At 36.8% G+C, this 16,492-nt stretch overlaps 1 protein-coding gene across 1 annotated transcript in view; it reads left to right on the top strand.

The window, feature by feature from the left end:
• The window catches only part of cm (AP-3 complex subunit carmine), a 136,772-nt gene that overhangs the window by 98,992 nt on the left and 21,288 nt on the right, over positions 1-16,492 (top strand). Inside the window, exon 10 of the mRNA XM_090371985.1 lies at positions 12,396-12,446. Coding sequence (XP_090228111.1) covers positions 12,396-12,446 — 51 coding nt within the window. The remainder of the gene's footprint in view (positions 1-12,395; positions 12,447-16,492) is intronic.

Below are 16,492 nucleotides of genomic sequence, written 5' to 3'. Positions count from 1 at the left end.
GGGATTCAAGGTGGACTAGACTAGCAAATCTAACATTCAAGACCACACTGTGTCCAGACCTTCAACCAACCTCTAATCCAGAGGTTCCCAAACTTCCTCGGTTCATGGCACCCCTAGGCCAAAAGAAATACCTAACACAATGGTTTCTGACCTTTTAATAATCCGATTCTGTGTGTGTGTGTGTGTGTGTGTGTGTGTGTGTGTGTGTGTGTGTGTGTAATATTAAAAAATGTTATATGATAGAAATGTTATAATGATATAATTATAAACAAAATTACAATTTATAATACAAATTATATATACTTATATAATAATTTTATTCTTTATGTAGAAGTACTAAACATCAATGGTAGATCACTGCAAAATTAAAAAGATACAGTACGATGGATAATGTATGCCTTTTTATAATGAAATAAATATATAAATTTAAAAAAAAAAAAAAAAGTTTAACTTAAACCCAAATTACATGGCACCCTAGTGTGCTGCTGCACATCGGTTGAAAACTACTTATCTAATTTCTAATGGATCTTTCCTGTTAACCTGACCAGCTCTAATTTATACAGTAACCACTCATGAGAAATTGTATCACGTATCTTGATAAAATTCAGATATATATAACATCGAAGTTGTTTCCTGCATCCAACTTTTTTTTATAGCTTCATCATAGTAATTTACCAAATTAGTAAGGCAAGATATCCCCTTCATTAAACCATGCTGAAACCCAGGATGCCATTATTGTCAAGATGGTCTTCATATTGTGTCTTTAACCATAGACTCCATAATATCAACAATCACAGAAGTCTGACTCACTAGTCTAGCTGATCATTTCTTTAGCCCTTCCTTTGCAGATTTGGAGAGATATTGGTGGTTCTCCATTGTAAAGTAATAATTCCTGAATCTAATTCTCATTACCACAACTGGATGTATTCACTGTCTCTCATTTTTCTACATAACTGGATGTACATCATCCATCCCTGTAGTTTTATGCTTTCTCAACCATAGTGGTAGCTTTTCAAAAAGCTGTTTTTTTGATGATATATCACTTATTTTATGATTCAGCTTTGGTTCTCTATTCCATCTTTAAACTAATGTGGTTTTGATAGCAAAGAATGTATGTGTTCAGCTCAGCTGCCATTTTGGTTGGGTTGTTGATTGTACCACTACTTTGATCTTGCAAAGGGGCTTGTTCAATTTACTTACTAACAGAACTTCTTTTCCCCATTTGTAGCTCTTTGCCAATGATTTTTTATACTTAATTTTTGCAGGTCTTGTTCGTTCTGTAAACTGTTTTATTACCTATCTAAAGTTATTGTATGAAGCAATATCACATGACAGTCTGTGTAACTGCCCATGCTTTTTTTTTTTTTTTTTTTTTTCTTTAGTTCCATTAAGAACTGATAACTGTTTAGTAACATCATCAATTTTAGCACCTGGTACTTCCTGAATGGAATGAATGTGTTTGTGGTGTCTAGAATAAATCCCTCAAACACTTCCCATAATGTATTAGTATCAAATAGCATATAATAATAACTCCAGTTAATAGAGATCAAGAAACCTGAGTCCATTGTAGTCCCCCTTCCTGCAATTAAAGCCCTGACATTTCCCTTTTACCACAAAAATTACCTTTAATACTACCCACTTTATTAAATTATGATCACTTCTCATTATTGATTCCTGAATTGTTCATATTTTTTATGCTGATTGGATCCTTGGTGAGAACTTTGCCTAGGATATTTGATCACCTTGTGCTCTCTCAAAAATGTTGAAATAAATAACATTCATCTATTTGATTCAAGAAAGTACTTTTGCTACATGTACTTCATGTCCAAAATTTCCAATCAATAAGAGAGAACAGTCTCCCATAACAAATCACTCACTTATGCTTAAAGAAATTTTTATCACACCTATCAGAATCATTTGGCTTGTAATGTGTCCCTGTTATCCCCTTTCTTTTACCACTAATCATTTCACACCACACTGACTCAGCATCTGCCTCTTCTTGATCAAGTTCTTGAAACTGTCTTGTTGCTTTCAAGCAGCTTTAAATAAGAATAATAACCTCCCACACATTCACTCCTCCCCATCTCTTCTGAACACAATACTTACCATAATGATTCATTATTCCTTATGACACATTGTTTCAGTTATTTCTACAATATCAGCATTAGCTGATCTGACCAGTAGTAGCTTAAGTCACTCATTTTATTTAAACTTCTAGCATTATTGTACAATCAAGTTAAGTTTTGTATTTTTTAAAATTTTACTCTCCTAATTCATTCCTTATAGTTATAACCACAAGCTTTCTTTGTGGCACCTGACTGAGATAATTCATTGGATCTTTCCATGTATAAAGAATTACAGAGTAGCCTGAAAGTATTCTTGAGAACTGGTGGGATATTTGAGAACTAAGTCAAGGATACTTGACCCCCACCGCCCTTTGCTTTCTCTAATGCATTGAAATAAATAAGTCATCAATTTGATTCAAGAAACTATTCCTGCTTTATGTAGACTATCACGTGTTGTGAGACTTGTCACATCTCCTACACCTAGAGCACAAATAATGGCTTCATAATTGCTTTGGTCAATACCTTTTGTCTGAGTCTTACCAGGGATTCCCTCTTCCTACCCCAATTAGCAATTTCTCAGAACCCTTAAGGCCTCCTCCTCTGTGGCATAATCAAAGACCTATTATCCTCTAAGCAAAAAAGACATCTGTTTCAATCAGAGGGGGCCCCACTATTTCAAAAACTAATTGCTGTTTTTCACTAATATTTTAAGCGATTTTTATCAGAAACTGAACTTTCTACCTGCCAGGGTCAATGTCTTGAAGATTAATTTGAAAAAAAAAATTTTTTTTTCCCCCTTCAAAAATTGTTTTACCAATTTTTATGAAATTTTATATTTAGTTCTTATGTCATATAATTTGTTTGTTTTGTTATTACAATAAAATGAAATTGAAAATGTTCTTTATTAGTTTTTTCTTTAGATGGGGCCCCTTGAAGGTGTAACATGCCACTGATCAAAGACCCTTGTCTCTCCTGCTTAAGTGAATTCCATCCTTACAAAATCTCATCAATATATTACACAGGGCAGGCCATGCAGTGAAAAATTTTCACCAATAAGCCTTGCAGAGTTCAATTCTTGTTAATTCACAAGGCTTTCATCATATAGTCTCTCCTATCAAGGATGGGCAGAATTGCAACACAGTAACATTTTGACCTATCTCATGGCATTTTTTCATGCTGAAAAAATGCCATGAGATAGGTCAAAATGTCTTTAGTTCCATTAAGAACTGATAACTGTTTAGTAACATCATCAATTTTAGTACCTGATAGATATATCCTGGTTCTGCTCATCTGTTTTGATTACAGAATACATTCTCACTTGGAATCAGAGTACTCTCTACCTGATGATCTATACCTAATGCCCAATTCTCCGGAAGTGTATCCCTTCATACTATCCACTTGACTACTTTCTAAAGCAACTAACTTTCTAAAGCAACTACTACTGACTATCACATTCTCTGCACCTAGCACAGTGGTTTTCAACCAGGATGCTGCAACAACATTCTTGAGGTGCCATGTAATTTGGGCTTAAGTTACTTAAAGTTATTATTATTTTGAAATTTATATATTTATTTCATTATAAAAAGGGTACGGTACAATATCCATTGTACCGTATCTTTTTAAATTTGTGTTGATCTTTATTTAGTACCTCTATATAAAGAATAAAATTATTATATATAGGTATATATTAAAAGGTCTAAAACAACTGTGTTAGGTATTTTTTTTTTTTTTGGCCTAGGGGTGCCGTGAAAAAATTACTGGAACAGTAAGGGCACTGTGAATGAAGAAAGGTTGGGAACCTCTGACCTAGTGCATAAAGTGTATTGCCATCAAAATACCTGCAAAATTTTATGAAAAGAACAGACTAACTCACAGGTGAATTATAACAACAGTTCCTCAAGAGATACACTATCCTGAGACTTGCTATGCTTGTTGTTTCTAGTTGAAACAATGTGTAGACTATACAATTTGATTGAATCACAAAATTATTGCATTATAAAATGATCAAATCAAGGGATAAATAACATTAAGTTATTATACATAGTTTGCATAGATTTTTATGTTTTTTCCAAAATTCATGGTGTTTCTGGGTGTATTTTTAGAGCTAATTATAAAAATGTAACCTGTTTTTTCCTATCACGTACAGCTTTTTAAGAATTGTTTTCTTAGATACACATTTGAGATATGTACAAACTATTTCCTTTGCAACTGACATGTATAGACTTGTCCAGACCTTCAAGTCTGGTAACTATGCAAACCTGTGAAGTGGTTTTTTTCTGCATTTAGTTGTTTTCTGGTATAGCTGTGCCAATTGGTATCTGTTTCTACATGATTTTCTGTTACATGGTTTTTATATTTTGTGTCTTTGACAATGCATGAACACTCCAAATATATTTCATTACATTTGTGGTAAACAAAGGCAGTGTATAAAACCATTGTAAAAAAAAAATAATAATATACTGCATATTTTGGAATTAAATTAGGTGACCAAGATAAAAGTTGTGGTTCTCCCATAAAGTGTGCTGTACATATATGGAGGGCTTGCAATTGTGGAAATTTGGTAAAAAGAAAGCGATGACATTTTTATGATCCCAAAGTTTTCTCCACTCCAATGAAACTTTGGGGTCATATTAATGATTACTACCTTTTTTCTATAAATGTAGCAGGTTTGAAGAACAAGCAGAGCATTGTATACCCCAACAAAGTTACTTCAGCTGTAAGGCCAGTATTTCCTGAACATACCATCAGATCCTGAATCTCACATTTGTGATCTAAAAGATGATGTAAATTACTGTGATGAAGAAATTCACAACTCTGGACCACAGCTGTTCACACAAAGTGAATTAAACTATCTTGTGAGAGGCTTAAATCTACCTAAAGTTCTGTAGAGCTTTTAGGATCCATACTGAAATCCAAGAATATGGTGGCATGAGGAACAGTCTTTCCATGGTACAGACATTGTGAAAAAGAACTGGTTCTGTTTTTTCAAAAAAGGTTCAGTGATATATTGAAACATTCCTGCAGTTGTAAATTATTTTTAGAAGTTTCTGTCAACCAACAGAGCAGAGGCTATTTATTGACTTATCAAAGAAAAGCCTCAAAGAAGTTCTCCTTCGTAATGGAAACAAATATGCAACCATTCCTGTAGCCCCTTTGGCACACTTAAAAGAAAACTATGGAAACATTAAGTTTCTCTTGGAAACTTATGTTTTCATAGGAAAATATTCAGTACAAGTATGGTTTGCTAGTGTGCAAAGATTTTGAAGTTTATTGGTATGCTACTTGGCCAATAACTTGGTTATACAGAAATGTCTTGCTTTCTGTGTAAGTGGGGTAGTTGAGCAAGAAGTAAATATTGGGAAAGGAAAGTGTAGTCCCCAAGACCAGGTTCAAAGAACATTAAAGATGAGCCACTAGTAGATTGAAACAAGTAGTTACCTCCTCTACATATGGTTAGGTTTAACAAAATAGTTCATCCAAGCCCTGAATAAAGAAGAAAGTTGTTTCAAGTATGTTTCCAGTAAATTCCCATCATTTATGAAAAAAAATGACCTTAAATCTGCAAGCAGCTGCTCTATATTTAAAGAATTCATAAATAAAACTAAAAAGAGACACTTGGATTAGTGTTATAATGTAGTATATAATTTTTTTGGCAAACAATAAACACCCAGATTGAGATGGTCATGAGTGACATACTAAAGAAGTTCAGAAACTAGTCTGCAATGAGCGTTAAGGGTACACTTCTTGCATTCCCATCTCAGCTACACTGGTGTGCAAAACTTAAGGACACTATTTCTAAAGGTTACAACCACAAAATCTTTACTTAAGGTACTCTTTACTGATTCAGTAGATTCAGTCTCAGCAGCGATTCTGGATGTCAGCTAATTTGGCGAGAGGTTGGCACAGGGTATCACTCTACAAATATCACTGAAAGGGATCGATATGGCAGTCGAGGTTCTAAGTATGGACAGGCAGTCAAAGCCTGCATCGACATTAGGGATTGCCATATATACATTAGGGGGTGGTCCTCCTACTGAGGACCACCTCTTCCCTTTGTTCCATCTTTGGCAGTGATGCATCTGTATCATGGCAGCCAGTGCTATATTGCCATTTTTGAATAAAGTCCCTTTGTATCGTTTTGTTTCCGTTGTGTCGGTGTTGTTTCCTTCATCATTTCTGTACCTCACAAGGTTCCTTTGGTCTGCTTTTCCCATATCCAGGCCACTCCTATAAGTGGCCAGCTACAGGTGAAAACCTGACTCGTTTTTAAATTTTGCTCACCAGTATATTTCCCTGAAAATTTAGGTAGATTAAGTGAAAAGCAGAGAGAAAGGTAGAAAGGTTCAGTCAAGTTGTATGTATGTAACCGTCAAGGGTGGCACCCAGACAGTTACATACAGAACTGTCAAGGTTGGCTTCCAGACATACATCCATCTCCACCAATTTAGCATATAATACCATGTTCTCATAATGGCCTGTTAGTGTAAGTGTGTACATGTGTGTGTGTAATGTGTTGTAAAGTGAAACAGTCGATTCTGTCACCAGGTGATAGTCCATTGGGCAATTACCACCTGGTGCCCATCCCTGGCACGAGGAGTTAAGCCTGGGTGTACTAACTCTGGTGGTGCATATTGCACCTAGATCCCGCACCCACCAGTAAGTGTGCAAGACTGGTGGGTGCCAGCAGTCCCACTCCTGGGGTGCCCACACCCAAGAGCCAGCAAAAAAAAAAAAAAAACATGCACCAACTAGGAGAATACTTCTTACTAGTGAGTGCAACAATCCCACCTCATGGTCATTCCACAAAGCTTGCAAAAAAAAAAAGGGGGGGGGGGGTTCTCCCCACCTCCAAGACAGAATGCCTATCCATCCAGAGAAGGGGGGGGAAGGGTACAGGTCTTTAGTCAGTATTAGTAACTACAGGTATACTCCTTTTATTAAATGTCAACCTTCAAAACCGTTGAAATTCTACAAAATTCCTTTCATTAGACAGCCAAATTAATTCAGAATCCCTAAAAAAATTAGGTACCAAATTAAATAAGTCTAATCTAAATTCATCATACAAATTGCATTCATATTAGATATGATTCCATGTTCCAACCTTCCACAAACACAGTAAGGATCTTCCACTAAACCAAATTGATGCAACTTACCTTTTAAGGAACCATGCCCCATAATCAAATATGAGCATTCCATACTTGGATAAAACCAGCAATGCAATTTGTTATTAAAATTAAATTCGGCACTAAGTATAAATAAGTTACCCTACCAGTACTGCTGGAATCCCAATGGTCCTGCCATAATTTAATTAATTTCACCAAAATTTCTTTCTTCTGTTTGCTAATTGCAGAAGAAACTTCCTTAGTAATCCCCATAAATGTAATTTGTTTTCCCTTACATATAAAATAACAAAAAGCTCTATACACGACTGCTAAAACCGAAGGCAATACCCCCGCAATCACCTGTAGAGCATTAGCTGAAATGGTCTTACAAACGCACAAAATAGTTAACAACATTATTCTTTGTATTGGTAATAGTTTTTGTTTAAATTTTACATTGACAGTATGAACGTACCAGAAAATTTAGGTAGATTAAGTGAAAAGCAGGGAGAAAGGTTCTTCTTATAATTTTGTAAAAGATATGGAATAAAAGGTGCCCTGGGGGGGACAGAATATTATTATGAAGGCTGACTACTACTGGATGCTGAAAAGAGGAATGGCCACCAAAACTATCTGCCTGAGGAAGTCAAAAATGCACTAGTTCAGTGTAGTGTAATCTAGTGTATAAGAAATCTAGCTTGCTGCCATCTATGCTTGATAGGAGGACATAGTCTTTGATATTTCTGTTTTTACATATTTTTATACAAAAGTAATCTATTTGTAAAACCTGTAAAAATACAAAATAAACCATAGGTATTTCTGCTATTATTTTATTTATTTTTCCATTTGTAAAAAATTCTGACGTGATAGAGCAAATTTTAAGTAATTTTCGAAATTTCCATTAAAGGTGTAATTTAGATTATTTATTAGTAGTAAAACAACAGAGAACTTTTCTTAAAGTGCAGACTAATGTAATAGATGAACAGGATATTACTGCATTAAAAAGAAGTCAGTTCTTTATTTTTTGTTAATTCTGATTTAATTTTATAATTTTACTGTAATGTTATGAAATATAAGAACAATTTACTATTTTAAATTAGTATGCATTTATGTACAAAGCAAAGTGAATAGTGTGGTTGGCAGCAGTATATGGAATGTTGTTGGCTATGTCCAGGAGCTACCTCCATCAGTAGTTAGTTGCTAGAACTGCACACTCGGTTACTCAGTGATATTTTTTGTCAATTGCTTTGGTTATTCATAATATCCCCACCCCAAAGATAAAATTTCTGCTTCAGGTGAATGAATTTAGAATGCATTTAATTTGAAGAAGATTGGCATTAATCTAATTATCAGAAGTAAAGTAATAAATTTTTGACCAACAGCACAATGGGATTTCCCAAATAAACTTTTAACAACGAATAATGATAATAGACAATCTGTATATACATACATAGTGTTAATTTCTCCATTGTAGAGCATAATACCGAAATTTTGCTATAGTACAAAATTTACTAGAAGCAGAAACTTTATCTTAAGAAAATAAATAAATAAATCCACACATTTCTTGCAATTTCAGTGAGCTTGTTGACTTGCAGTTTCTGAGCATTATGTGCAACCAAAGTGATTAACTTATGGAAAAGGTGGCAAGAAATCTTTGTTGTATCTGTTTCCCTATGATGAAAGCTGTTAGATTACTGCTTCTTATAATTTGTGTAATTTGAACAGCTCTCCTAATTTTTTATTAATTCCAGTTTATTATCTGGGTTGGCAGGAGTAATGGACTTGCTAATATTAATATCCATGATTCATCTCTGCCCAAGGAAGGGCTAATTTTTTTTATTTCCATTTCAAATGCGGTTTCTTCATTAAGAGAAATGTTCATCATTATACTTTGTAAAAAAAAAAAGTTATTAATTTTTATTATTAATCTTAAAATATCTGTTACAAAATAACATTTATTTTAGAGTTTTTTATGATCTTAACAGTTTTGTTGTGAAGACTTTTGTAAAGTTCTTTTGCACCGTTGTTTTATTTGTAAAATAATACCTTAAACTACTTAAAGCATGTTCGGGAGGCAACTAGAGGGAGTAATACTCTTGATTTGATTATCAGTAGTGATTCTTCATGCATTAAGAATCTGCAGATAAATGAACCACTAGGTGGCAGTGATCACAGTGTTCTGAAGTGGAATTTACTTAAAGAGGTAACTACCATTAGGGGTAAAGGGAAGGGGTATTGCTTTCGTAAAGGTGACTACGATGGACTGAGACAGTATTTAAATTCTATACAGTGGGATCAACTGATGATGTTACCAATAGCAAATTCAAAATGGGAAGCATTCAAAGAACTTATCTTGGAAGCTACTAGGCTTTACATACCAACTAAGAAATATTGTTCAGGGTTTAGGCCTAAATGGATGTCAGATGAACTAATGAGGCATATGGCAGAGAAGAAAAATGCATGGGATTCATACAAATTAACACGTGATACAGAAGCCTATGATAGATACAAGTTGATCTGTAACCAAGTTACAAAGGAGGTTAGGCAGGCAAAGGCAGATTACGAGAAATCCTTGGCAAAGGATGCGAAGAAAAACAGCAAAGAGTTCTTTACTGTTCTTTGATGATCCTGCTCAGGTAGCTAACAAACTAAATGAATATTTTGCATCGACATTCACACATGAGGTGTATTCAACTCTGGCAGTAAGCTAGAGAATCTTGTAATAACTGAGAGTAAAGTGGAGGAGAAATTGTTGAAGATAAACACAAGAAAGGCACCTGGGGTGGATGGAATCTATCCAGTTATATTAATGGAGGCAGCAATGGAAGTAAGCAAACCCTTAGCCATAATTATGAGAGCTTCCTTGGACTCGGGGAGGTACCCATGGACTGGAGATGTGCAAATGTGACCCCAATTCACAAAGGAGGATCAAAGGCTGACACAAGTAATTATAGACCTGTGAGTTTAACTTCTGTTCCCGGAAAATTAATGGAGGCACTGGTTAAAGAAGCACTGCAGGATCATCTAGACAAGACTTCAGTTATAGCTCAGACACAGCATGGTTTTGTTAAGGGGAAGTCTTACCTGACCAATTTGATTGGATATTATGATGCAGTCACAAAAGAACTGGATGCAGGGAATAGCTTTGATATTATATACTTGGATCTTAGAAAGGCTTTTGATACTGTTGCACATGGAAGACTGCTGCACAAATTGGAGCAGTGTGCCATTGGAGGCAAATTGCTGCTATGGATAAAGGGGTGGTTGAGGGGGAGAAGACAGAGAGTGGTAATCAATGGACACTGCTCATCGTGGACTAATGTTATTAGTGGAGTCCCTCAGGGTTCAATATTGGGTCCTTTATTGTTTTCTGTATTTATAAATGATATTGATGATGGTATATCAAGCTTTATGTCCAAGTTTGCAGACGATACGAAGGTTGGCAGGGTTGTCAAGGACACTACTGACACTAAAAAAAAAAAAGTAAAGTGCAGCCATTATCAACCCACTGCAGGATGGAAGCCTCCTCAACAATTCATGCTGAGGGAAATGGACCATAATCTGCCACGCTGGTCCAGTGCGGGTTGGCAGATCGACCGTATTCAGCAGTCAGGGGCTTGAACCCCGGTCTACTCAAAGAGCGTGTGCTACTGCACTCCCGCTCCTGCCCACTCGGCTACGACACTATGCTGCTGCAACAGGATCTGGAAAGATTGAGCAGATGGGCTGAGAGGTGGCAAATGAAGTTTAACATTGACAAATTTAAAGTACTACATATGGGAAACAGCAACCCCAGAGCAACGTATCAACTCTGTGGTACTACACTGACAGTGGTAGAGAATGAAAGGGCCCTGGGGGTGGTTGTGCAGGCAGATATGAAGTTCTCTGAGCAGTGCAGACAGGCTGCAAGAGTAGCTCATGGTGTATTGTCAATGATATATAGGAATTTTTCTAGCAGGGATAAGGAGGTGATTATTCCCTTGTATAAGGCAATGGTCAGGCCATACCTAGAGTACTGTATACAGGCCTGGAGACCTCATTTCAAGAAGGATGTAGAGCTGCTGGAACGAGTACAGAGAAGGGCAACAAGATTAGTGAATGGAACAAAGGGGTACTCTTACGAAGAAAGGCTTAAGTTTTGCGAATTACAGTGTCCGGAGACTAGACACCAGCGAGGTGGTCTGATAGAGGTGTACAAAGTCTTGAATGGTTTGAGCATGCTCAATGCTGATGGGATTCTTCCTCTTGCTCAGAATAATCACCTGAGAGGGCATAAATTCAAATTGAGGAAAGACAGATGTAGGATAGATGTGCGGAAATTTGCCTTTAGCCAGCGGGTGGTTGGTAGGTGGAACAGACTTCCATCCCTTGTCGTGGAAGTTGATAGCCTAAATACGTTTAAGGCTCGGCTGGACAAGTATTTCGAACGAACAGAGGGGTGAAGTGGAAGTGGTTATTTTTTATTTATTTATTTTACTTTAATTTTTTTTGGCTGATGCTGCATAAGCTTGCTTTCTTGCATCAAATCCTCTACTAATGCTTCATTCAACCATCAACTTTTAAGTCTCTTCCCATGTTGAGATGCATACAACTTGATTATTGTTTACTCATCGAATAAATTTATGACATTCGCCGGTTATCACTTCAGATTTGGAGAACATGCAGTATTTCCATCATGCCTGGTAGAAAATGCATATTCTCCAAATTATTTTTTTCCTCTCCACTAATAATTTATGTAATTAGATGTCGGCTTCCCCAGAGAAAGCAAAAATCGAAGATCTGTGAGTTAAAGAAGCGTTTTGAAAACCTTCATGATGGAATTTTATTTCGTCATATCTATACATGGATATGATGAAGTAAAATCTTGTCATGAAAGTTTTTGAACTGTTCCATGAAGAATAAGCACAGTTACAAAAGTTGCAATAACATCATAATATGTTTGTTGTCCAGATTCTGTTACCTAATATTAGGTAAAGTGCCCTTTTCTCTGAGAGCTGTTTCTTGTTTAAAAATACCAGATGAAAAGTACATCAGGTGAGGTTATAAGATAAGTTTGTTTACATTCATTTTCTGACTGATAAATGCATACTAGTTGTTATCTAGTATGTGAACCTCATATCCTATATTAGGTAGTTTGCTGAATAAAAAATACAATGCTAAACTATAGAAGACTCCTAATTGCAACTTTGTACAAAGGGAAGAGAAAAAAATTTTTTTTTTCCCCTTACAGGTTAATCTTCAGAGCGGAGCATCTGTACCAGATTCTAATCCTACTATTGCTGTAAGTCTGCATTTATTTTATATGCTTTGTATATGGAAGTTATCACTGGATAATTAGTTATTATCACCAGATAGTTATTTTCAAATGTCATAAATTTTTAAATTAAATGAAAACAGCACGAAGACTATTTCTACAAATACCTCAATGTCCTGAACATACCGAATTCCAGAACTTGGGGGTATAAATTCAAATTACAGGGGAAGAGATTTAGACTAGATTGTATTGTAAGAAGTTTTCTTTCAGCTAGCAAGTCATTGATTGCTGGAACAGGTTGCCTTCACAGGTAGTTGAGGTTGACAATGTGAATGAATTCAGAAGTCAACTGGATAGTTACTTATGTGAGGAGGGAAGCAAATAATTTGTATTTTCTTTATCTACTTTTTCCTGTTTTTAATTTTCCTCTGGTCAGCACAGCAAAAACCTGTGGCTTCCTTGCATTCTATGGTTATTACTATTCTTGCATATATTGATATTGTAATTTGAAGGTGACTTATAGAATCAAATATGAAATACAGTAAAACCACTAATTCAGTGTTTTGAATTATCCAAACTTGTAAAGTTTATAAAACGTAAATGGTAATCCAAAGTTATTAAATATATATTTCAGTTTTTATAATCCAAATGTTATCAATTAACCAAAATTACAATAAAAGACTGCTATAAAAACAACAGTTGAGAATTCTGATAAAAAAAAAAAAAAATACTCATTAAAGTGGATTACTGTTAATTCAAATGGATAGCTAAAAATGTATATTGGAGCATACAGAAAAAATTTTGCTACTTTGAATAAGTCCTTTTCTAATTCAATATTTCAAGTTGTTCAATACCAACTAAACTCATTATGAGGATGACAGGAAATCATTTTCTTTTCTAAATACAACTTTAGTTTATAATTCTAGACTAGAAATAAGTATGGTACATTCTCAGTAATATTGAATAAACGTGTTATTTTGAAATCACAATGTCCACTCTTTGAGTTGCTGGATTTCACGTTTTGCGTTGTAGTTTTTAAACTGGCTTAAGGGATGAAGCAGCATGGCAACAAAAAAAAAAAAAAAATGACCAGTTTTAAAAAAAAGGAATTTGATGGGGAAAAATTAAGAGTTCAAAATGATTTGTAATCAGCCAGAAATAGTTGTGATAGAAGGTTGAAACAAACACCATGTATTACACTTTTTCAACATAATCACGAGACAAAATAAGACATTTCTACCACTTATCAATACACTTCTGCAGGATAATTTTGTAGAGGTCCTCTGACTGTCCTTCAAACCATGACTCCACAGCAGAAATCGCCTCATCATCAGCAAAGTGTTTTCCGCACCTGGGATTTCTCCCATCTCTGCTGTATCGAGGACAGTACACTGTCAAGCCAGAGACAAATGTGTGGGCCGTGTGATGTATTGTGCCCATTGTTTGTCCAGCTTATTGGCCGCTGGGGCCCGATGTTGCCCATACCTCGCCGCGTGGAGGCTATCTGGGTGTGTCCAGTATCACACCAAGTTGCTCTGGCAGGTCCTGCCACCTAGTTTCCTGGGATTTCAGTGACTAGGACCTAAAAAAAAAACAAAAAAACATTTCATGCTTTTGAGATTGCTGTTAGGAAATCACTGGTTGGGGTTGAACGCTAGAGAAATGTGTTAAAAGGCCTAATAGGTCTGCCAAAATTTTGATGTTATTAAATTTAGACGTGTGGGGCTAGATGAAAGATAATAGTAGGAAGTAGAAGTAATGGGTTGATAGAAGAGATGACAGCTGCTAGACAGTGTGGCATGCCCATGCCACACCAGAGGGAAGTTTGGATGGTGGGTGGGGGAGGCGACAAAAAGTTACCTCCCCCTACCAGGGATATGGGTTGGAAGCAGGCTGGGCTTAGGTGTCCAGCCTGAGTCGCCATATGGCTTAGACAGCGATCAGCTACAGTCCTGGTCTTTGTTCCAATATCTTGGTTGTCCTTTTCTTGTGGTGCTGGTCAGTTTGTCGCATCCATGTGTTTGGTCAAGTATGATTGTCCTTTCCTTAGGATCAATTTCCTTTTGTCTCATCTCTGGTTTAAGTCAAGTGTGCAGTGCCGGTTGTCACTAATTCTTGTAGTCAGTTGTGGTTGTTGAGTCAACTGTTGGGTTGAGAGGAAGTTGTTTTGAGGTCACAAACTTGCAGTTTTCCTGTTTGTCACAGAAGGTTGTCACTTTATTGGGAGCTTAGATTTTCTTGACTTGTGTTGTGATAAGATCTTAGACTCCCAATTCTCTCTCCCACTAGTGTCATTTTGTTGTTTGCACTTTCTCCTATGTTGATAATTCCTTTTGTTGTAATTTATCTCGCCACTTTCCCAGTTGGGGTTTGGTGGTTGTGGCAAAGTTTGTCGCTTGGCATATACAGCCTGGGCAAAGTCTGAGAAGACTGGCTCGCCACTCTCCAGAAGGTGCTGTTCATTATTTCTTGGGTTGAATTGAATCTTGGTGATTAATACTAATCTGAGTTGTTGGCATTTGTGTACCATAATAATAATTTTCTGTTTATACTCCGGCATGACAACCAAATCAATAGAGTTTACAATAAATCGTCAATACAAATATTTATCGTATTTAGTAGTCACCGGCTCGAACCCCGGTCCACTCAAGGAATGCGTGCTATGCACTCTCTCGCTCCTGACCACTGGTCTACATCAAGCCTATGTGGTCCCAGGGGACCTGAAGGGTGCTATCCACTAGTCAGAAGGTGGCCAGTTTACTTCTGCTCGTGCCATGTCCTGTCATCAGATATGTAACATGAAGATCTGGAGAAAATCAGGCCAGTAGTGTTGGGTAGACTGTATTTATCTCAGCGCTGTATTATTTTTTATTTGTCCCTTTGTTGTTTGGGACCAGTGTTGCTTCTTTTCATTTGCTCTGTTGCTTGCAGGATCTGTGGTTGAAGTCTGTACGTGGCGCTTTTGTCCCGACCAAACTTGAAATTCATCCCAGCTCGAACCACCTCCAGGTCAAGGGGCAGGCTTCCTGTCATCACTTGTAGTGCTGGGGTGTAGACAGTGTGGCAAGCTCTTGTCATGGTGAGTAGTGTGGGTCTTTGGATGGCGAGAATCATTCCAGAATTTACCAGTCGTGGCTCTGTTGAACCAAACTCCACAGGCATAGGTCACTACAGGGATGAATACAGCTCTGTATAAGAGGGCAAGGGTGCACATCTTCAGCCTCCAGTCTTTTCTTGCCACTCTATTTATCATCGCTGTGTATGTTTTCATTTTCTTCTGTAGATTTTTTAGGTGGGGTAGGAATGTGAGGCTTCTTCCATGGTGATGCTCGGTATTTTAGCCCGGTTGTTAGTTTAATGGTTTTATCCTGTATTTTGATTAGCAGCAGTCTCGTTGGGGCAAGGTGCCCTTTTAGCAAGATGGATTGAGTTTTGATCGGTGATGTTTGTAGACAATGTAGCTTGGTCCGGTGTTGCAGAAATCAGGGCGTTGTTGGCAGCAGTTTCAATCTGCGCCCTAGAGATTATCTGCAAAGGCCTGTTGCTCGGACATCCCCCAGATCCATGGCCAGAAATTCATCCAGCACATAGTTCCAGAGGAGAAGTCCAAGCACAGAGCCCTGCGGGAAACCCCTATGTATTTGTCATTCAAGTTTGGCAAAGGGTGTCTTAAAGACAACTCTTCTATTTGAGAGGTAGCTTTTTATGCAAGAATATGAGTTTGGGACAGTTCCACCCTCCTCAGCTGTGCAAAGACGCTCGGCCACCAAAGGATGTTGAACTGAGATAAGTAGCGAAATCAACTGAGATAAGTAGCAAATATTTGCTCTGACAGTTTTGAAGTGCCAGAGCAATGTTTTGTAGTGTATCGGTTGTGCTTCTTTGTACCCTGAAACCATATTGGTTTGGTGCTGGAAGTTGCGCCAAGTTGTAATACTTCCCTATTCTTTCTTGGAGGAGTTGCTCATAGACCTTGATCAATGGGTTGATATGACTCCAATAGTTGTGGTGGTTTGCTGGGGTTTTTGATTAGAAGTTTAATAACAGCTTTCTTCCAATCTGTTGGGAATTGC

This window comes from Mastigoproctus giganteus, chromosome 4 (assembly GCF_048544385.1).
Source record: "Mastigoproctus giganteus isolate SK-2022 chromosome 4, ASM4854438v1, whole genome shotgun sequence".
NCBI classification, from domain to species: Eukaryota; Metazoa; Arthropoda; class Arachnida; order Uropygi; family Thelyphonidae; genus Mastigoproctus; species Mastigoproctus giganteus.
Note: the sequence above shows the minus strand (reverse complement) of the source record. Positions and strands in the feature narration are given on the sequence as shown.